General features: G+C 35.7%; 2 protein-coding genes across 2 annotated transcripts; both read left to right on the forward strand.

Annotated features, from left to right (window-relative positions):
• Positions 1-3,300, forward strand: LOC104908933 (peroxidase 21; the record flags this gene model as incomplete). The annotated part of the gene is given in 8 exon segments (XM_057390725.1): positions 1-79; positions 82-111; positions 221-279; positions 282-318; positions 321-415; positions 2,333-2,456; positions 2,459-2,497; positions 2,861-3,300. Coding segments are annotated over 8 exon segments (870 nt in total), but the record flags the coding sequence as incomplete, so codon positions are not given.
• A 17,859-nt stretch (positions 3,301-21,159) lies between these two features.
• On the forward strand, positions 21,160-22,095 carry LOC104908940 (uncharacterized). The gene has a single exon (XM_010698110.1). The coding sequence runs from the start codon at positions 21,160-21,162 to the stop codon at positions 22,093-22,095; it is 936 nt and encodes a 311-aa protein (XP_010696412.1).
• The last annotated feature ends 758 nt before the right edge of the window (positions 22,096-22,853 follow it).

The following is a 22,853-nucleotide window of genomic DNA, read 5'->3' on the forward strand; positions in this document are numbered from 1 at the left end:
TCAGATTCTTGTCCGAATGCTGAAACTATTGTTAAAGAAGAGGTGACTAAATTGTACCATAAGCATGGAAATACAGCCGTTTATGGGTCAGAAATCTCTTCCATATTGCAGGTTAAGGTATATATACATTGACCTTGGAAATTGTTTATCATTAATTGACACATGAACATAAATTATATTAATGTTATTATTTACTTATGAATGTCTTAATTACATGTAGTCATGCGATGCTTCAATTTATTGGATGAAGATCAAACAAGTGGTATAGAGTCCGAAAAAATTATCATTCCAGGAATTTTGGAATGAGAAACTTCAAATATTTAACACAATCAAAGAAGCACTTGAAAATGAATGTCCAGCAACAGTATCTTGCGCCGATATTGTGGCTCTTTCAGCTAGAGATGTGTTTGAACTGGTGAGTTCCAAATATAATCTTAGGGCACAAAAAGTACCCATCATTAGTCTAAATTCCATTTAATTAGTTGTTCAAATCATCAATATTATATGGTTAAAAGAAGTCAAATGGTCGCTTGCCTATATTTATACTAGCATTTTTTGCACGGGATGCATGCGATAACATGTTTTGAGTTAGGCGAACTTTCGTAATTTAAGCTGCTTAATTTCATATACTCGTAATACGTCAAGTATTTTCATTACTCATTTTTTAGAATTTATTTTCTTTTATTTGTTTAACTTTTTTTTTACCGGATTTATCGTCTAATTTTCAATTTGGTTAATTATTTACTCTGTATTTCTTTATTTTTATCACAAATTTAAATTTATTATAAATAATTTTGTTAGTGATACTTGTGAGATGTCTTCTATATTTGTGTAATTTTTTTACTTTTGAATTGTGTTTGTAGAAAATTAAAAACTAAGGACAATTTTATTTTTGATAAGTTATATATTTATGTATATATGAATATTATTGAAGGATATTTGTTGTAATTTTAAAATTTCAACATTATAAGGACAATTTAGTAATTTAATAGAGGACATCTTGTAGCCTCCTCTATTCCCTTATGTAGTATAACAATTTATGCACGCGATGCGTGCTTCACTTTTTTAGAACATAATTTATAATTTTTTGGGCATAAATAAAGGTAAAATTGGAACATTAGACATGTTTTTGGGCTTGCTAATTTTGTTAGTTTAGCGTATATCACTTAACTAAATCCGTCTTTTATTATTTATTTTATTTATACTTTCTTTAAGATTTTTAAATTAAAACTCATGAGTAATAGAAGAATGTTAGCAGATTTATTAAGGATTTTTTTTACATTTTTATCAACAATGTATTTATTTTAATTAAATCATTTCACTTTATTAATTGATTATATTTTTCATTTTGATTTACTACTTGATTGTGTATTGATTGATCAAGTATTTGATTGATATAATTTTCTTTGTTAATTTTTTTATGCTATATTTGAGTTTGATTTTCTTTCATGTTTTTTGGTAAGTAGTTGATTTACTAAGAGGTAATTAAATAAATTTATTGGGGGACATAGCTCACTCTTCCCTTATATAATAGAGATAATCGTTTGGGTATAGACAATACAAGGAAGGGTTGATTAATCTCAAACAAGATCAAAAATTTGATACTCCCTTTTCAAAATACTTGGTACACTTTTTTTAAAAAGTTTGCCAATGCATATATGAAAAAATAATCTAATTTCTATAAGAAAATTATAAAAGGTTGGTATTTTGAAAATATACATGAAGACGTATCTAACAAGATTTGACATGATAATATATTACCTTATCGAAAAATCACAAAACATGGCTAAAGGAGAATATACATGTTAATATTACAAAAGTCAAACCATATCACGTATCTTAAAATGGAGGAAGTATTATCGAATGAAAATTATTCCTAATTTTACACATCTAACTCAAGTCAAAGTGCTTCCAAGGTGTCTATTTGCCTCACAAAAATTTAAATTTTTGAGTGGTTGTTTAATATACAGTAAGTTATGTAGCGAATGAAATTTTTTCCATGATTTCTTAAATTAGATAGTTGCCTGCTTGATTGAAAACGGGAAAAGTGGGGGCAATGAAAATCTTGGAAAATTGAAATTCCTACAAAATGTGGGAATTTATTCACCAACCCCTCTTGATCATTCAAAATTCTCACATCAATTCATGAGAATTACAAATTTTCCCTCCTATGAAATCAAAATGAGAATTAAATTTCCATGTCAAACCACCACTAAATATAAAAATAGATTCTGGGGGGCTGGGGGAAAATTTAGGTATATTATTGAAGTGCTTTTTGAAGGTTATAATGAACATATTTGTTGGTAACCCATTAAAATTCAATGTTAATAAGTTAGGAGGGCCACGCATAGAAATGAAGACAGGCCGAAAGGATAGTCGAGAAAGCTATGCAGCAGTAGTGGAGGATTTTCTTCCAAACCACAACGATACTATCTCACTTGTTTTATCGCGATTCCAACCATTGGGGTCGACCAAGAAGGCACGGTTGCTCTTTTAGGTAACTCTCATCACTTGAATAATCTATAGAAAAAATTGTCTATTCGAGCTAGTTCTTTCATCGAGTTGATTGTAAATTTTTGCATCGCTAAAATTTTTCTTGCCAGTATCACTATTAACTCAGGAACAGTACAGTTTTTGTATTATTGTATATAAGACTAATAAGAGGATGGTACAGTAAGTTAATGAAACTATCCTCCTTTTTAAAATAAGTGAAACACTTAGTTTCAAAACGCTCTCAGTGTTTCACTTATTTTAAAACGGAGGTATATTTTTTGGTGAAAAATATTGAGTATAAGAGAGTGTACATGCATTTTTTGGTGATAATATAAGGACAACTTTGGAATTATATTCTATGAATCAGGAGCTCATTCAGTCGGAAGAGTACATTGTGTGAACCTAGTAAATCGACTCTATCCAACGGTTGATCCAACTCTAGACCCTGATTATGCTGAATATCTGAAAAGAAGATGTCCAACACCAGACCCTGATCCAAATGCGGTTGAATACGCAAGAAATGATCTCGAAACGCCCATGGTGCTAGATAACATGTTCTACAAGCATTTATTAAGCCATGAGGGGCTACTACTAGTTGATCAGCAACTAGCCTCAGATCCTTCAACTTTGCCTTTTGTTGAAAACATGGCAGCTGATAATACTTACTTTCATGACCAATTTGCCAGAGCCATGATTATAATGTCTGAGAATAATCCTCTTATTGGTGACCAAGGCGAAATTCGGACCCATTGTAGCCGGCTGAATGCTAGTTAAACAACGGTTTTGGGTAGTACATGCATCTTTAGGTGTATGAAATACATGTATATGCTTCAATGAGCTTTATATGGGCTTTGTGGTTGAAAGCTAAGGTATCTTCTGCACCCGTATGGCAAACTCAATGCTAACGAAGGTAAAGTAATTAAGCCCTTGAGGAAGGGTAAACTTGTAATTGTAAGTTTATTATCACAAGAATTTTCTAAGCATTAATAAATCATAACCAAAACCCAAAAGTTTTTGGTTTAAAAATATGAAAAGGTCTTGAAACTTTTCATTTCAATAATTTCTAAGACTATAAAACCTCAACCTTCACAAACATTACAAAACGTAAGCATTATCTTTTTTAACACAAAATAGGAGTATATTAATAAAACATTCACTTACACCATAGAGTCATAATACTTCTATAACTGGAAATTAACAACACAAAATTATCCAGCATAGGGAAGTTTTTAACATCCAACTTGAGCCTAGTTACGCTATTGGGTTGACTAGCTCTTGCATGTACTCTTGCATAACACATTATGGTGGCGACGTATGAGTAACCTTGTCCATGTCCATTTCCATGCCAAACCGTGCTAGCTTGTGAGCAACTGTATTTGCATCTCTCTTGCATGAAGAAACACAACCACCCAGTTAGATTTCATCAGCTTAACAATATCACATATAATCGCATGAAACTGGTGATGGGGAACCTTCTTGCCCTATCCATCATGATCTTCAGAGCCTGAGCATCAGTTTCCACCTCCAACTGCTGATGTTGTGATCTTTGGCCATTGATAGCCTTCTCTGATAGTTGCTAATTCTACAGCAGCTGGGCTAATAGCATCAAATCTGATCGAGAACCCCATAAACCATGATCCATCCGTTCTTCTAATAACCCACCTCCACTTGCTTTGTTTGTGGATTTCCACACCATCTGTATTCAGCTTCAGGTAACCATGCACCGGTGGTTTCCAAGTAATAGGGGGATTAATTCTTGGCGTTGTCTTGCTCTGCTATTGAAACACATCGTTATTATGCATATGATCAATAAGAAAGTGGTTATATTGAGTCGAAGACCTAAACATGGCTCCCTCAAAAACTGCTTTATTCATGTGCTTCCAAATGTGCCAGAACGCAATAAAAAAGATTCGAAGCCAATTTTTTGATTGCATAAGATTTAACAATATCCAGTCATTCCATTCGTTATTAAAAAAACTAGCTATATCCACATCTTTGGCTAAGTTAAAAGATTGAAAGATACGCTTCCAAAGGATGTTAGCATGATAACAATTCCTAAAAAGATGTAAATGAATTTTAATCCCATCACAACAACATTGACATTGGGGATCAAAATGAGGGATTTTCTTTTGTAAGAATTCGCGAGTAGGAAGAATGCAATGAACTCCATTCCCAAAAGCATTTTGTATTTAAAAGGCACATCAATTTTCCACATTTTTTTCCATAGACTAGGATTGGGCCAAACATTATGATCACTAGGTTCTATATATATAGCAGATTTTATGTTAAATTGACCATCTTTAGAAAAACTCCATCTTAATCCATCCTTAACTAAAGTAAATTTGGGAAGAGGGATGGCTTTGATGGAGTCAACAATTTCGGGTGTAAGAATTGAAGCAATATGGTCCAGGTACCAAGTCCCATTACGAATGATGTGAGCCACTCTCCAATGAGCTTTTGATTCCGGAATAATAATGTCTCGATGCTTGTACAAAGGATCATTCCCAACCAATGATGAAACCATAAAGATATGTCTTCCCATTACCAACATTTAAAACTAGACCGCCCTAAGAGATCCTGCCTTTTAGGATGTCCCTCCAAATACCTGATTGAGCTGGACTAGGCATTACATCTAAAAATTAGTACCCTTACAATACTTTGTTTCAAAATCTGGACCAAAGCTTATTAGGTTGAGTTAGGAACTTCCACCCCAGTTTGGCCATGAAACAAGTATTCGAATTTCTTAGGTTCCTAATCCCCAGACCCCTGTCATCAATGGTTTACAAACTTGGTCCCAAGAAGTCCTAGAAATGTAGTGTCTTTGACCTACCTTATTCCACAAGAAACGTTTAACATCTTTTTGCAAATCATTCAGGACACTACTGGAACAACATTAGTTTGCATAGCATCGAGGGATAGGTATTAAGGACTGATTTGATAAGGGTACACCTACCTGCCATATTCAAGAGTTTAGCCTGCCATCCTCGAATCTTATCTTTAGTTTTTTTCCAAGAGGCCAAATAATCAGACTTCCTAAGTTTATTAGGTGAAATCTTGACTCCTAAATACTTACCAAAGTCTGAAGAAACATGAAGCCAGCAATGATTAGCAATTGACTGCTAACATTATGATCCATTTTCCTAGGACAATGATTGTTGATTTTGAGATGTTAAGATATAAACCTGAAAGGTCACCAAAATCCTTTAACCCCTAAAATAACATCCATTTAGCCCAAGAAGCTTTCCCAAAAAGAAAAACATCATCAGCATAAAAAAGGTGAGAGAGACCAACCTCCTTAGCAATCATCAAAGGTTTCCACAACTTAAGGCTAAGCTTCTCTTGAATAAGAAGGCTAAGCCTTTCCATGCGGAGCACAAAAATGTATGGTGAAAGAAGATCACCCTGACCAATGCCTCTTGAAGGATAAAATTCGGGGTCATCTCTCCATTCCACAACACAGAGATTGTAGGGGAGGTGATAACACTCATGATAACCTTTACTAGAAGAGATGGAAAATTGAAGCCCAATAAGGTCTCTCTAATAAAAGTCCATTCTAAGCTATCAAAAGCTTTAGTGAGGTCAATCTTAAGCGCCATTATATTTTTATTTCTTTTAGCTTTGTTAAAAAATGAGCCACCTCTTTAATGAATAATATTTTCATGAATGGTTCTATCCCTAATAAAACTGGTCTGTAAAGGATTAACTAAATTAGGCATTAGGCTTCTAATTCTAGACGCAATAGACTTAGTTAACAGCTTGAGGATAGTATTACAAAGCCCAATTGGCGGAACTCATTAATGGAACAAGGAGCTTCCTTCTTAGGAATAAGACAAAGGTAAGACCTATTAATATCTTCTGGAATTGTACCCTCATCAAGACAATTATTCAGAAAAGAAACCAACTGCTCATTGAGAAGACTCCAACATTGTTGGAAAGATGGGTTGGATCCCATCTGGGCCAGGGTTTTAAGAGGAGCCATTGACTTAATAACAGTTCCAATTCTTCAGCCGAAAAAGGCTTCATCAATTCAGCTCCTTCTTCATTCGTAATGCAAACCGGAGCAACAAAAGAAGGAGTGAGTCTACTACAAATATGTTTCGAAGTGAAGATTTTTATAAAAGCATTCCTAGCTAAGTTTTTTAGAATAGCATCATCATAAACCCAATTTCCATCAGAATCCTGAAGTGCATGTATCTTCCCTTTTGATCTTTTAATCTTAGCCAAAACATGAAAATATCTAGTATTATAGTCGCCAAATTTACGCCAATAAAAACCCGCTTTTTGCGCCCAGATACGCCTTTCAATTTGATGAATATTATTTAGGTCTGAAAGAAGAGTTTTTTCCAAATCTACTAGAAAAACTGAATTACGACAAAGAGAGCAATTTGGTCCCATTAAGTCTAGCAAGAATTCTTTTTTTTGTAAAGTTAGATTGCCAAAAACTTGACCATCCCAAAGACAATTCTATTTAATCAGCCCGAGGATCTAGCCTTATTGACAAAAAATCCTTAAAATCAGGGTGTGCTAACCATGCCTCGTTGCATCTAAAGGGTAATTTTTTGAAGAATTTTTAGAAATATTAAGATTAATGCAAAGAGGACAATGATCTGAGTAGTTTCTAGGTAAGTGACTTACCTGAGTTCCAGGAAACTCAGCAATCCAGGTATGATTAGCCAAAGCTCTATTCAAACGCTCTCTAATTAAAGCAGTACCTCTCTTGCATTAGTCCATGTGAAGGGATTACCATCAAAGCCAAGATCCACCAAACAAGCCGCATCCATGAAAGAATTTAAGTCCCTACATTGCGTAGAACGAAACGCTCTACCACCAGATTTCTCCGATTGACCCTTAACCTCATTCAAGTCCCCCACAACATCCAAGGCACTTATCAGGAGGTAAGTTTTGTTCCATGTTTCGCCAAATCTCATGCCTTTCCTTCGCCATGCAAGGCGCGTGAATACTCGTAATAAGGACCTATGCATGCTTAGGGCTAAATTTAAACAAAGAGTGAAAGTAATATGGCGAAACCTCACTCCAGCTAACCAGCTCAATAGTACGTTTCCACATGATCCAGATTCCCCCCTTTAACCCATGAGGAGGGATAGCTTTAAAATCATCAAACCCTAACAACCGAGTGACTTGTCTAGCACGACACTCTTCCGCCTTAGTTTCAAAAATAACAAAGATAGCGGGGTTGTGAATTCTAACCAATCCCATGCATGCGGGACAAACGAGTTATTCGAGGCTCCTCTAACATTCCAGACGATTATTTTCATTTTTAAATCCGGTAAGTATTTGTTTGAGGCACACCACCATCATGCACTACCTCCTTCCCCTTCCTTGATGACCGAGGAAGAAATTGCTCCAATCGTTCTAGATTTGAGACATCCCCAGACTCCAAGTGTCCGTCAAGCTGATCGGGGTTATCATCGCATTGATTTCCAATTTTTCCTTCGTAAACATTGAGTGACGAGTTTCGAGTTGTAACCCCACCACTTCTCTTCGAACTTGAAACATGACTATGTTGAATTGGGTTGACTCTAAATAGAGTCCGTGGCTTTTTAATAGCAAGGGAAAGGTGGAATGTTTGAGGGAGGAGGAAGAAGCAATCTTTGGCCCTGAGGACGAGGTGCTTGATTTCCTGCTAAGGCTATGAATGATGGGTTCATAGGATTCAATTTTGTTAGGGTCTCCATCATCAACCCCAATTTCGATGGAGTTAAAGGGTTGTGAAGCAAGCTCCATAGGAGTGGCTGAGGATGCGAGGGAATAGGTTTAGGAGCTTTGGAGGATTTGTTTGAACCGGTGGTTGAGGTGGAATTTGTGGAAGTAAGGCAGGATTTGGAAAGGTTGATTGAGGTTGACTCATGGAATTCTTCAGGGTCATCTGAGAAGATGGGAGGGGAACTTGAGGGCGAAGAACCTGCAGCTGATTTTGGGGCACAAGTGGGGGTGGTTAAGACACAGGGAAGACTGAGACACAGGGAGAGGAGTTTTTTCGCTGGTAGTTTTCATGAAGCTGTGGGTTAGAAGTTTCAAGGGAGAAAGATTTCAGTGAAGATTTGGGACTGAGATTTTGCATGCAAGTAACTTTGTTTAAAGAGGAGGCAATCATGGAAGGGTTAGGTAGAATTGAATTCGCCAAGTGGCTATCATCAACCGGATGAACAATGGAATTTGAAGAGGCATCTGCAGTAGTAGCTGACCTTAACAAGGTATTAGAAGCCTCGATTTTACCGCAATCAACTTCGGTTTGCGAGTCTAAGATATGGCTATCCCACCCTTTGAGTTCAAGTCTCCAGTAATTACTTGTAGAAGGAGCATTGGAATTTATATGGTTGTATTTTGGTTTTCGGCTCCCTGACGGCAATAAAGAGGAGTAATTAATAGGCGCTTTGCCTTTATTTACTTTTGATTGATGAGCCAAACTTGAATTAACCGTTCTCTTTTTATGAAGCACTGTAGTCCAAGGCCCATAACACCTGATAAGTTATCACTACACCCTTTATCAATTAAGCCATTGGACGCATCAATATCCTTGCCAACTGTGAAATTGGTTCTGCTAGATGAATACATGTGTCACATTCCCAAGTGACACTTGCTTGTTATTCATGCCATCTGTATCGACACCATCTTGCAACTCACTGCTCCACCCTGCTCCATTTTGTTTTCTTCCTTCCATTCAGAACATTGAGTCTTCTGGTGACCAATACAACCACAATGAAAACATAGCAAATGTAAATTTTCATACAATACAGTCTGCCAACAGTTTCCAACCCAAACTTTAGTTAAGATTGGATGATCCAGGTCAATTTCAACATAGACGCGCGATATCGGGCCTTGATAAGTTATTTGTTGCATAATCTACGCGTATTGGCTTCCCCACCTTGCTAGCAATCAAATAAAGAGTTCTTTATCATAATATTCCACTGGCAATTCTGGGAAATGAACCCATACAGCTAACTTATCAAAATGATTTTCCGTTGGTCTGAAATTTGGTTGCCAACGGTTTATCATAAGATAATGATATAGAACATACCAAGGCCACCAAACAAAGCTTTCTCATAATCATCTTGAAGACTAAAACGATATAAGTAAACCCCTTTTCCCAAATAATAACTTCCACTGCGCCTTTTGGTTTCGACAAAGAACGAATCTTCTGAGTCATAAATGATGGTCTAATAGAAATTCCCAGACATTTACCCATTAAGGTTAAACTCCAAGGTTTACGAAGCTGTTGTATTTTACCCTAGAAAATAATACAACATTATCTCCTTTAGGCACCTCAATTTCAGGTTCATCCCAATCCATAGAATTCAAGTAAATTGCTTTGGCTTTGTTATTTCCCTAGGAACACTACAAGAGGGGGGGTGAATTGTAGGTGTAGAAATAAACGTAACTTTTTGCGGAAATTAAAACTTAAACGAATAAACAAGCTAAAGGAACACAAGGGATTTTTACGAGGAAAAACTTCTTGGGCCAACAAGAAGAAACAACCTCGACCACTAGGGATTTTAAACTCAACACTTTCACTAATTAGGCCAAACAACTCTGTTACAACCTAATTCTAACTCGAGCCCTACCTTGAGTTCCTAAACTCAAGTTCCTGAACCACTGTTCCCTTAACAGCAGTTCCTCTCAACTTCACTCGAAGTTTTCTCACACATACAAGCTTCACTCAAAGCCTTTCTCTTACAGAACTTCACTCAAAGTTCCCTTACCCCAAAAACCAAAATACAATTGATCGAAATAAGCTTAGTGGAATTAGAGTAAGAAGGCAAAGAACAAATGGCTATTATGAGAGAATGAAGGCACTGACACTTAATAAGTTAAACTCACTTAATTACTTAGTCAGACACTTTGGAACTTATCTAGACTTCTATATTTATAGTGTTAATCATGAAGAACGTGGGATTAATGTTAGAGTACACGTTTTATCCATTTACCCATGATGTTCCTTCCCCTAAGGAACACGTTTTACATCATGTCCATGATCCCATGAACTAAAATGAACGTGGATAAAATGCAGCCATTACTCCTAATAATAGGAGTTCCTTGACATTATCCGAAAATCAGTTTTTATAAACTCTTTTTATCTTTAAATCTGAATTTCTAATCTTTAAAAAATAATATCTTTGAAACAAAATCTTTCTAACAACCGGATATTTATTTTCTTATTTTCCGAAAAATAAATCTTTTCCAAAACAGATTTTCTTTTTAAAACTGATTTTATCATTTGAAATTAGAAATAACTAATTTCCTATAATCTAGGCATGACTTACTCCATTATCTTTTAACCGTTACTAAGTACACGCCTAAGTCTAGTTCCTTATATTAGTTCAGTTCCTTTAACATATTTCTAAGTGCCACTGAGTTTGTTCCTTACAGAGGAACAAACGCTTCATTCTCAAATTTCTGCCACAGTTCCTTACCATTCTTTCTTTGTTCCTTTACATTGGAACTAGAAAATAAAACGCCTAGCTTCTATTATTCTTGATCCAATGCTTGCTCCAGTATCAACATAGAAACTTCTTTACTTAGCCTTTGAAATCCTCTCTTGACTTCTTCATTGACTTTGTATTCTCCCAGTTCCTTGCATTGATACCTTAGACACCATACACTTAAATAATTCATTAGTTCACTACTTAGTTTGTTCCTTTGTTTCTTTGTCATTATCAAAACTAGGGTTCAACAATTTCCCCCTTTTTGATGATGACAACAAAGGTACAAACTAAGGAAAATAACAAATAATATAAGTGAATGAAAATAAAAACATAAAGAAGAAAATGAAAAATAAAACACAATTATGTGAGTAACTGAAGTTTTTGATTTTTCATTTACCTTAACCTATTTTTGATTTTTCATTTACCTTAATTTTTTAACTTTTTAATTTTTTATTTTTTAAGTTTATGTACAGTTTGTTCCTTAAATCCTTTTCCCCCTTTGTCATCCTCAAAAAGAATAGACTCGATGCTGAATTGATGAATTGATTTAACACCTTAAGACCAATATGCAAGCACCATTAGTGGTTAAGTTAGAAAATCAAAGAGTAAACTTGCTCAAACATCAATCACATAATACTAGCCATTCCAAGGAAGAAATTATGCAAAGCATTTAGAAACATAGACAATATAGCAAAAGTCATTGATTATATAGCACTTGTTCCATAACAAAACAAAGAAAGAAAAAAAGGAAGAAACAAAAGTTGTGTTCCTTGATGAAAGAAACAGGAACAACAAAACAACATAAAGAAACTAAGAAAGGGAAGGGGAATGGTGTTCCTCTACAACTTCTTCTTCAACCACATCCTCCAACTTTTCATCACCACCCCATGTTAGTTCAACCTGTTCCTTCAGCTCCTCCAAGTACGAGCCATAGTTCCATCTTCTTTGCTGCGCAACCACGGTATCACTCAATTTCTTCATAAGATTCATAGTATCAGTTTTGGCATCCAAAGTCCAATGAAGATGATTGTAAAATTTTATCATATGTTGTGCAGGAAGGCAGACTTCATTAACCCAGTTAGTGTCATCCGGATTTTCCTGTTCCTTACCTTGGAACTAGAGGCAGATGGGGGATTTGTGAAGGAACTGGGGAGGTTTGAGTGGAAGGCTCATCTGTTCCAGGAATGGAAACAGAAGGTGAAGGGTGATAAATGGGAGGAAGAAATGGTGGTGTGGTGGAAGAGTTGTGGAGGTGGAAGCAAAAGGATTTGGTCCTTTTATTTCATCCTTCAACTGCTCAAAACTTGAAGGAACAGAGAAGGACGAAGGTGAAATGGAGGGTATTTTTGTGAAAGGAACAGAGAGTTTGGGAGATGGTGGAGGTATGGTTCCTTGAGATAGAGGGTACCTGTTCCTCATTATCCGAAAGGACTAAAGGAGAGTCCTCATTGGAAGGAACAGGAACAGGAGCAATTTTTCGACGAGTGCTCTTTCTCACTCTCAAAGGAACAGAGGGTTTAGGCTTAGTGGCAATGTGTTTGCGCCTCTTAGGTTTCGGTTCCTGGCTTAGGAACAGGGTTATCCAAGATTACATCATTCATTTCTTCTAAGTCCAGTTTGGGCATTTTCTTTTTCCTGAGGAACTGGAAGCCATTCTTCCTTGAATGAGAACACCTTCTTGGACAGACAATCCAAGTCCATTTAGGGTCTTCTCATTCAAGATGTTCCCTTGCTTGACCCCTATGGTGGTCCAACCAGTAAGTCTTACTTCAAATGATGAAGTAAGGAAGTTATCAAGGCCCGTACCAATAACACAATGATTTTCAATAAGGGTTAAGTGTTGAATGAAGAGGGAAGGGAAATTAATTTGTATGTGTGGTCCAAGCAAAACATGTAACACATATCCAAGAGACCCACTTCATTCCTCTTTTCAGTTCGAGGAATGAGTGCTCTCCAAACCAAGTTAAACATACTTTGTGAAGGGAGAGAGTATTATGGTTAAGTTTGTTTTGGCCAGCTGTTCCTCCAAAATATTCTAAGATTTTGTCTTGAGGAAAATTGGAAAGGAAACAGTTCCTTTCCTTTTAAAATACAAATCAGTTCCTTTGCAAGGAACTTCCCATACTTTGCTTAAAGTTGCTTGATTAAACCTTATTTTCTTGCCTCTAACTTCAGTTGTGCAAGTTCCATTAGTATTAACAAATTTGCACAAAACTCGTCCATAGCTAGAGGAACAAGAGCATTATTAAAGGCGAATTCAAACAAGAATTCCATGCCTTGTTCCTTTAGAATGGAGGTTAATTCTAGAAATTCAATTTTATTTGCCCATTCTAAATCGACGCAAAAGCCCAAGACATACCTAGATTCACTTCGTTCGACCCTTTTCTTGGAAGACGAAGAAACAGTTCCTTTGGAAGGAACAGGTGCAGTTTCTTCTTCTTCCCCCTGAGATTGTTCCGGGGTTTCTTCTTCATCGTCTTCCCCAATCAATTTTCTTCTTCTCATGCTCCTTCTAGGAGATTCTAATTGCTGTTCCTCTAGGGGTTTTCTTGAATTATGTCGGTTTCAAGGGTTTTAGTTGGAGATGAAGAAATTTCCATTTTTGAAGTGTCGGTTGTTTTTGGTGTTGGAAAAGGTGAGTTTCTTGAAGTTTTTGCCATGATTTATGAAGGTTTGGAGGTTTTTATGGAGTATCAAAGGGTGTGATGAGGTTTCGGATTTGGTGAAGATGAAGCTTTGAGAGGAACACGGTTTCTTTAGATGAATTGAAGAAGGAAGTTTTGCATGTAATAGTAATTATGACACGCGGGAAAGAAATAAAGCAAAAGAATAAAAATAAAATAAAAGAAAGAAAACGAAAAGATAAAAAGAACCAAGATTTAATTAAACTGGTTCCCCTTAATTTTTGGGATTTTATCTGATTTTTCGGTTTTTATGAATTTTAATTTTTGAAAGAAAATAAATGCTAAGGAACTTGTGCTATAGGAACAACTAATGCTACATATCAATATCCTTCATACTATGCATGTTTCTTGACCTTAGGAACAGTAAGGGGAGTATTATGTGACATTTGTGAGTTGTTTTATTTCTTTGACTTCATGGTTATGTTTTGCAACATTCCAATTTGCAATGGTCTTAGGCAATTAAACACAATTATTTTTAGCACACAAAGTCACTCAAATTGATTCAAACATGGGGAATTGACATAGGAACAATCATTTAATTTTTATTAAGCCTAACTCAAGCCTTAATTTCTTCATATCTATCTCTTTGCAAAGGCTTAGTTAGGATATCAGCAATCTGATAATCAGTTTGACAAAACTCAAGTTTGATCAAACCTTTTTCGACATTTTCTCTTAAAAAGTGATGTCTAATATGTATATGCTTTACTCTAGAATGATGCACTGGATCTTTAGATATACTTATAGCACTTGTATTGTCACAATAAATAGGAACACATTCAAAGTTTATTCCATAGTCACTAAGTTGTTGTTTTATCCAAAGCATTTGAGAGCAACATGCAGCAGCAGCTACATATTCTGCTTCAGCAGTGGATAAAGCAACTGTGTTTTGTTTCTTGGTACTCCAAGAAACTAAACTATGACCAAGGAATTGTGCCATACCTGAGGTGCTTTTCCTATTAACAAGATCTCCAGCATAATCTGCATCTGCATATCCTTTTAGTTCGAATGTATCACTTCTTGGATAGTAGAGTCCAAGATCATCTGTTCCTTTAAGGTATCTAAGAATTCTCTTCACAGCAGTGAGGTGAGACTCCTTTGGATTTGCTTGAAATCTAGCACACAAACCAACACTGAAAGCTATGTCTGGACGACTAGCAGTTAGATACAAAAGTGAACCAATCATTCCTCTAATTTTGTTTGATCAACACTTGTTCCTATGGAGTCTTCATCTAATCTAGTTGAAGTTCCCATAGGAGTGTGATTTATCTTTGAATTTTCGAGGCCATATTTCTTTAATAGTTCCTTTATGTATTTTTGTTGGTGAACAATTATACCTTTTTCAGTTTGTTTGATTGTAGTCCAAGAAAGAAATTTAACTCTCCCATCATACTCATTTCAAATTCATTGCTCATGAGATTTGAGAATTCTTTGCACAATGTTTCATTAGTAGCTCCGAATATGATGTCATAACATATATTTGAACAAGCAAAATATCAGTTCCTTTAGATTTTAGGAACAAGGTTTTATCAACCTTTCCTCTTTTAAAGTTTTTTCTAAAAGGAACTTAGATAATCTCTCATACCATGATCTAGGTGCTTGTTTTAACCCATAAAGAGCTTTATCAAGCTTGTAGACATGATTTGGGAGATTGTTATTTTCGAAACCAGGGGGTTGTTCAACATATACATCTTCGTTTAGATAGCCATTTAAAAATGCACACTTAACATCCATTTGATATAATTTGAATCCCATGTAAGCAGCAAATGCAATTAAGATTCTAATGGCTTCTAATCTAGCTACAGGAGCAAAGGTTTCTTCATAATCAATTCCTTCTTGTTGGTTATAACCTTTTACTACAAGTCTAGCTTTGTTTCTTACAATGGTTCCATATTCATCTAGTTTGTTTCTAAACACCCATTTTAAGCCAATTACTTTTTGTTGTTTAGATGAAGGAACTAGATGCCATACCTTGTTTCTTTCAAACTCATTTAATTCAGCTTGCATTGCAATAATCCAATCAGAGTCAGTTAAGGCTTCTTCATGATTTCTTGGTTCCATCATTGATAGGAACGCATGAAATGCACAAAAGTTCCTTAACTGAGATCTAGTTTGCGTACCTTTGGATATGTCGCTGATTATGAGTTCCACAGGATGTGACTTTTGTAATCTCCAAGGTTTTGGTTGAAACTCTCTTATAGGAACATGTTGTTCCTCATGAGTTCCTTGAGTGGATGAGGAACTCTGCTCAGTTGTTCCTCTGTTAGCCTCGGTGGACTCAGTTCCTTCATTTAGAGGAACAGGATACTTTCTCCTCCTTGAGGAACAGGAATATCATTGATCTCATTATTTTCGAATTCCTCGTTCCTTTCCTCTTTCACTTCTTCTTCTTCTTGTGAATCTGTGTTCCTTGACTAGGTTGCGCTAACCCTATCTCATAGTCATCAACCTGTATGCTTGGATTATGTTTGTCAGATTCATCAAAGATTACATGAATGCTTTCTTCAACACACATAGTTCTCTTGTTATATACTCTATAAGCTTTACTATGTGAGGAGTATCCTAAAAATGTTGCTTCATCACTCCTTGCATCAAATTTTCCAAGATTATCTTTTCCATTATTATGCACATAACATTTGCATCCAAATGTTCTAAAATAGGTGATGTTTGGTTTCTTTCCAAAGTAAAGTTCATAAGGAGTTTTATTAATGATAGGTCTCATCATGGCACGATTAATTATGTGACAAGCAGTATTAACAGCTTCAGCCCAAAAGTTCCTTGGAAGTTCACTAGCAATTAACATGGTTCTAGACATTTCCTCCAAAGTTCTATTTTTCCTTTCTACAACACCATTTTGTTGTGGTGTTCTAGGGGCAGAAAAATTATGATCTAGGCCATTATCTCTGCTTAGGTCATCAAATTTATAATTTTCGAATTCCTTGCCATGATCTGATCTAATGTGCATTATTTTATGTCCACTTAGGTTTTGAACTCTTTTAGCAAAGACAAGGAACTCATCATAAGTTTCATCTTTACTAGAGAGAAAAATAACCCAAGTGTACCTAGAGTAGTCATCTACAATCACAAGTACATACCTCTTTCCACTTCTGCTTTGAATTCTCATGGGTCCACATAAGTCCATATGAATTAACTCTAATGGTTTAGTGGTACTTACAATCGTTTTAGATTTGAAAGAGGATCTTACTTGTTTACCTCGTGCACATGCATCACAAACTTGATCAATATGAAATTTTATAGATGGTAATCCTAAAACAAGGTCTTTTGATCTAAGTTTCTCAAGAATGAAAAGCTAGCATGTCCTAGACGCTTGTGCCATAGAAGTGAATCATCTTCAATAACACTAAGACAAGTTAAATTGATTTGAGGAACAAGGTCTAGATCCACAATGTATGTGTTCCCTTTCCTTGTTCCTTCCAACATAACCTTCTTAGTTTTAATGTTGATGATTAAGCATTTTTCCTTATCAAATTTTACAGTATTTCCTTTGTCACAGAATTGAGAAATGCTTAATAGATTATGTTTTAGACCTTCAACTAAAAATACATTTTCAATGGAGTGTAATGGTGACTTACCGACCTTACCCATAGCAACAATGTTACCTTTCTTATTATCACCAAATGTTACACTGCCACCTTCATAGGTTGTGAGTGAGAGAAACTTCGTTTTGTCTCCTGTCATGTGCTTGGAACAACCACTATCGAGATACCAAGTGTTGTTCCCCCTCACTCCAACCTGCAAAAATCAACTAGTTGTTAGTTGAAGGAACCCCATCTTTCGTGGGTTCCTGTTCTTGACTAGGATTTGTTTTGACAACCCATTTTTTCTTACTTATTGTCACTTTTTCCCAATCATCTCAGATTTTATTGACATTGATTTATGTAATGACCTACCTTGCCACAATACATACAGAACTTATCACTAGGTAGATCAACATATTTCTTTGTCTTGTTCCTTTTCTTGTAGTTTTCAAAACCAAGACCTTCCTTCCTCTTGGTCTGTGTTTCTCAATCCACTTAGAACTTTCATTTTGCCTCTGTTCCTTCGACAACCAGTTCCTTTTTAAGATTACAGATCTGTTCCTTTAAAATATTTTTCTCTTATTTATTTTTTCAATCTCAGATCTGTATCCTTTCAAAGGGGTTGATCTTATATCAAAGGAACTCAGAACAGGGACAAATTCCTTCAAGTGTGAAATCTCTAAATTAATTAGATAATTTTCATTTTTCAAACTCTCATAACATTCTTTGATTTTTAAGTTTTTATCAAACAAATCAAAAAATCTAGTTTCGACATCAGTTCTCATTTTCTTAAGCCATTCTATGTGTTCCTTGCAAACCTTTAAGGCTTGTTCCGTTTGTTCACGTTTTTCACGTTCATCTCTACATTCAAGAATTGCATCATAAAGAAGATCATATATTTCAGCCTAGTTTTACCATCTAGTTCTGACTCAAGTCCATGTTGACTTACCTCAATTTTTCTTCATCTTCTTTTTCGTCAGTGTTTGCCATGAGGCAAAGGTTTGCTGTTTCTTCAGTTGGTTGTTCCTCTTCTTCTTCCGTCTCTGAATCTCCCCAAGCAGCTATCATAGCTTTGCGCACATTTGCCTTAGAGAAAGGTGCTTTTGATTCTTTGTTCCTTTCAGCAAAGCGTTCCTTGTTCCTTTCTTTGGTTTTGTCGTTTTCCCAAAGAGGACATTCTTGATGAAGTGATCTGTACTTCCACATTTATGACAAGCAGCTTTGTTAGAAAATTTCTTAGTTTTACCTTTGAAGTTTCCATTCTTCATGTTCCTGTACATCTTTCGAAATTTTCGAACCATGAGGGCTGCTTCTTCTTCTTCAGAGTCCGAATCATCTTCATCATCTGCTTTGAGAGCAATTGATTTTGATTTGGAGCTTTCACCATATTCAGTATCAAGGTGAAGCTCATGAGTCATAAGTGACCCTGCCAGCTGTTCTAAGTTGAACTTAGTGAAGTCTTTTGTTTCTTGAAGAGCCGTGACTTTAGCCATCCATCTGTCCTTAGGAAGACTCCTAAGAACCTTTCGAACCTGTTCCTCAGATGAAATAAACTTTCCAAGAGAAGCCAACTCATTTATAATGTTAGTAAAACGAGTAAACATGTCTCGGATGCTTTCTTTGGATTTCATGCAGAACAGTTCATATTGATTCATAAGTAAATCAATTTTCGATCTTTTAACTTCATTAGTTCCTTCGTGGGTTACTTCTAGTAAATCCCATATTTGCTTTGCGGATTTGCATCCCATGATCCTATTATGTTCATGGGGTCCAAGTCCACAATGCAATAGTTTAATAGCCATGGCATTTACTTCCATTTTTTCAAAATCAGATTTGTCATAATCAGAGAGGGGTTTAAGAGTTACCTCATTTTTGTCATTTGTAGTTGTGACTTCGAAATAACCAACTTCAATGACTCTCCATACCTGATAGTTTTCAGCCTTGATGAATATCTCCATGCGGTTCTTCCAATAGTTGTAGTACTTCCCATTGAACATAGGAGGCCTTTGAGTGGAATAACCTTCTTCAAGTTTCTCGGTGGTATTCATTGTTCCTTGGATCTTTTCCTCAATAGGGTTTCCTATCTTACGTGAGTTCTAGCTCTGATACCAATTGTTATTTCCCTAGGAACACTACAAGAGGGGGGTGAATTGTAGGTGTAGAAATAAACGTAACTTTTTGCGGAAATTAAAACTTAAACGAATAAACAAGCTAAAGGAACACAAGGGATTTTTACGAGGAAAAACTTCTTGGGCCCAACAAGAAGAAACAACCTCGACCACTAGGGATTTTAAACTCAACACTTTCACTAATTAGGCCAAACAACTCTGTTACAACCTAATTCTAACTCGAGCCCTACCTTGAGTTCCTAAACTCAAGTTCCTGAACCACTGTTCCCTTAACAGCAGTTCCTCTCAACTTCACTCGAAGTTTTCTCACACATACAAGCTTCACTCAAAGCCTTTCTCTTACAGAACTTCACTCAAAGTTCCCTTACCCCAAAAACCAAAATACAATTGATCGAAATAAGCTTAGTGGAATTAGAGTAAGAAGGCAAAGAACAAATGGCTATTATGAGAGAATGAAGGCACTGACACTTAATAAGTTAAACTCACTTAATTACTTAGTCAGACACATTTGGAACTTATCTAGACTTCTATATTTATAGTGTTAATCATGAAGAACGTGGGATTAATGTTAGAGTACACGTTTTAATCCATTTACCCATGATGTTCCTTCCCCTAAGGAACACGTTTTACATCATGTCCCATGATCCCATGAACTAACAATGAACGTGGATAAATGCAGCCATTACTCCTAAATAATAGGAGTTCCTTGAGCATTATCCGAAAATCAGTTTTTATAAACTCTTTTTATCTTTAAATCTGAATTTCTAATCTTTAAGAAAATAATATCTTTGAAATAAAATCTTTCTAACAACCGGATATTTATTTTCTTATTTTCCGAAAAATAAAATCTTTTCCAAAACAGATTTTCTTTTTAAAACTGATTTTATCATTTGAAATTAGAAATAACTAATTTCCTATAATCTAGGCATGACTTACTCCATTATCTTTTAATCGTTATACTAAGTACACGCCTAAGTCTAGTTCCTTATATTAGTTCAGTTCCTTTAACATATTTGCTAAGTGCCACTGAGTTTGTTCCTTACAGAGGAACAAACGCTTCATTCTCAAATATTCTGCCACAGTTCCTTACCATTCTTTCTTTGTTCCTTTACATTGGAACTAGAAAATAAAACGCCTAGCTTCTATTATTCTTGATCCAATGCTTGCTCCAGTATCAACATAGAAACTTCTTTACTTAGCCTTTGAAATCCTCTCTTGACTTCTTCATTGACTTTGTATTCTCCCAGTTCCTTGCATTGATACCTTAGACACCATACACTTAAATAATTCATTAGTTCACTACTTAGTTTGTTCCTTTGTTTCTTTGTCATTATCAAAACTAGGGTTCAACAGGCTTGTTGAAACCAATGGGTGGAATTAGCTACTATTTCCTTAAAGGATCCTTTCACCACATTCGAACATGCAATTGAACCATTTTGAACCCCTTCCATATCTTGAGCTCGAGCCATACAAGACTCATCTGGAGGAACTGGCTTAGGTAAACTTTGAGATTCCATGAACAAAACAAGAGAGAAACTCCAGAATCTAACTCCCAGAGCCCTTAGATCATAAATCCAAGGTTTCCCTCTGGTGATTAAATTCTAGAGAGGAGATGCTTTTTTTTTTAGAGAGAAAGAGAGAACACTAAATTATGCCAAAACATAAGCATTATCAATGATGCCAAAGTGATGAGAGTGTAATGCATTGTTAGTTTTTGGGTCCGACCGTAGTGTGAGCTTTTTTCTAACTATATTAGCAAGAATAGGATATAAGATTATTTTATTATTATGAGAAATATATAATAGATAGAAGAACTGATAGAAATATATCAGTAGAATGTATTATACTTGAATGAGCAAGTTCACTTATTACAATGACAATATTTATAGGCAAAAATTTCACTGTTTATTACATTTGCACAAGTTCAACAAATGAGGCTCTTCCCACCAATTCCAACCTGCTAAAAAGAAACATCCAAGTTCAAGAGACCTGCCCATTGTGCAAACAACAAAAGGAGAATGAAAGTCACTTATTTCGTGATTGTACCATATCAGCACGAATCTGGGCAAGTTTAGGGTTGGGCATTAGAACATGTCCCATCCACTTCATATCAATTGAGGAGTGGGTTAAGAATTTTCTTAAGTTATTTTGGAAGGAAGATGGAGTTAAGTCATCTCGCACATCAGAGTTCATAGCCACTCTTTGGGCTATTTGGCTCCACAGAAACAACATCGTCTTCAGAATTGAAGTTGTCAACCCTTTGGCTATCGTAGATACCAAGATAATCCTCCTCAAAGAATTGGACGAGAGTGTCAAAATTAAAGAAAGAAACTCTTCACTCTCACCCATTGGCACTAAAATCGAAGATAGGGATCTAAATTCGCAAGGTATTCATTCTAACGAAGACTGCATAGTCCTAGTTGATGGTGCTTGGAAGCGCTGTAAACAGAATCACCCAAGAGCGGGAATTGGCTGGTCAGCACACTTCAATAACATCAAAATTTTTGATGGAAATGCTGCGGTAATTTCAACGTCTTCTCTACAAACGGAAGCACATGCGATTTTGCGCGGGTTACGTGAAGCAATCAACAATGGCATCAACCGTGTCCATATCTATTCAGACAACAAAGAGCTCGTTCAAGCTCTTAACAAACGCCAATATCCTTTTGAAGTAGCAACTTTAGCACATGACATTCAGGCACTTCGTAATAAGTTTATTAGCTGTAAAATTCATAAGGTGAGTAGAGAAGTAGTTACCCCTGCCCATGTACTAGCTACTGCTGCTAGACTAGGTAAAATTGTCTCTTAATATTGCTTGTACTTGTCGTCAAAAAAAAAAAACAAATGACGTGAATGGGAGAGACTTTCCCAACATGCATTAAATGTATTTCAAGGTGATCAAAGTCCATTTCAATGTACTTCACTATTATCTCAACAGTGGACTTCACTATTTTTACAACACTCCTCCTTGAATGTCCACCATAATTCATAATCAACATTGTCTCATTAAGACATTGCTAAGAAAAAAAACCAGTGGAAAAAATCTATAACTAGGAAAAAGAGTGCAACTACTATGTATTCTTATATGCTTAAAATTAACTGGCGCATTAAAAACCTTGTAGGAAAAACTAAGTGGGATAAAAAACCTGGTCGAAGGGAAAAAGAGTGCATCACAGATGATACTCCCCCTAAATCTAGCATCATGTCACGAAGATGATGCTCTAATATTTCTATCTAATTCTTCAAATTTCTTCACCGTCAGGGATTTGATAAATTAATCTGCAAGATTCTTACATGATTGGATCTGTTGAATGTTATGTTCCCTTCCTTTTGAAGGTCATGAGTGAAGAAAAGCTTTGGTGATAAATATTTTGTTATATACCCTTCGCTTACTTAGGTGATACCTGTAGTATTGTCTTCGTAGATGATAGTCAAATTGTTGTCATAGTTTTCATTCCACATTCTTCTTGGATATGCTTGATCATTGACCTTAGCTATATACATTCCATTACAGCATCATAAAGAGCAATTAGTTCTGCATGATTTGATGATGTGACAGTCAAAGTC

The sequence above is a fragment of the Beta vulgaris genome, chromosome 7, assembly GCF_026745355.1.
Source record: "Beta vulgaris subsp. vulgaris cultivar EL10 chromosome 7, EL10.2, whole genome shotgun sequence".
Taxonomy (NCBI): Eukaryota; Viridiplantae; Streptophyta; class Magnoliopsida; order Caryophyllales; family Amaranthaceae; genus Beta; species Beta vulgaris.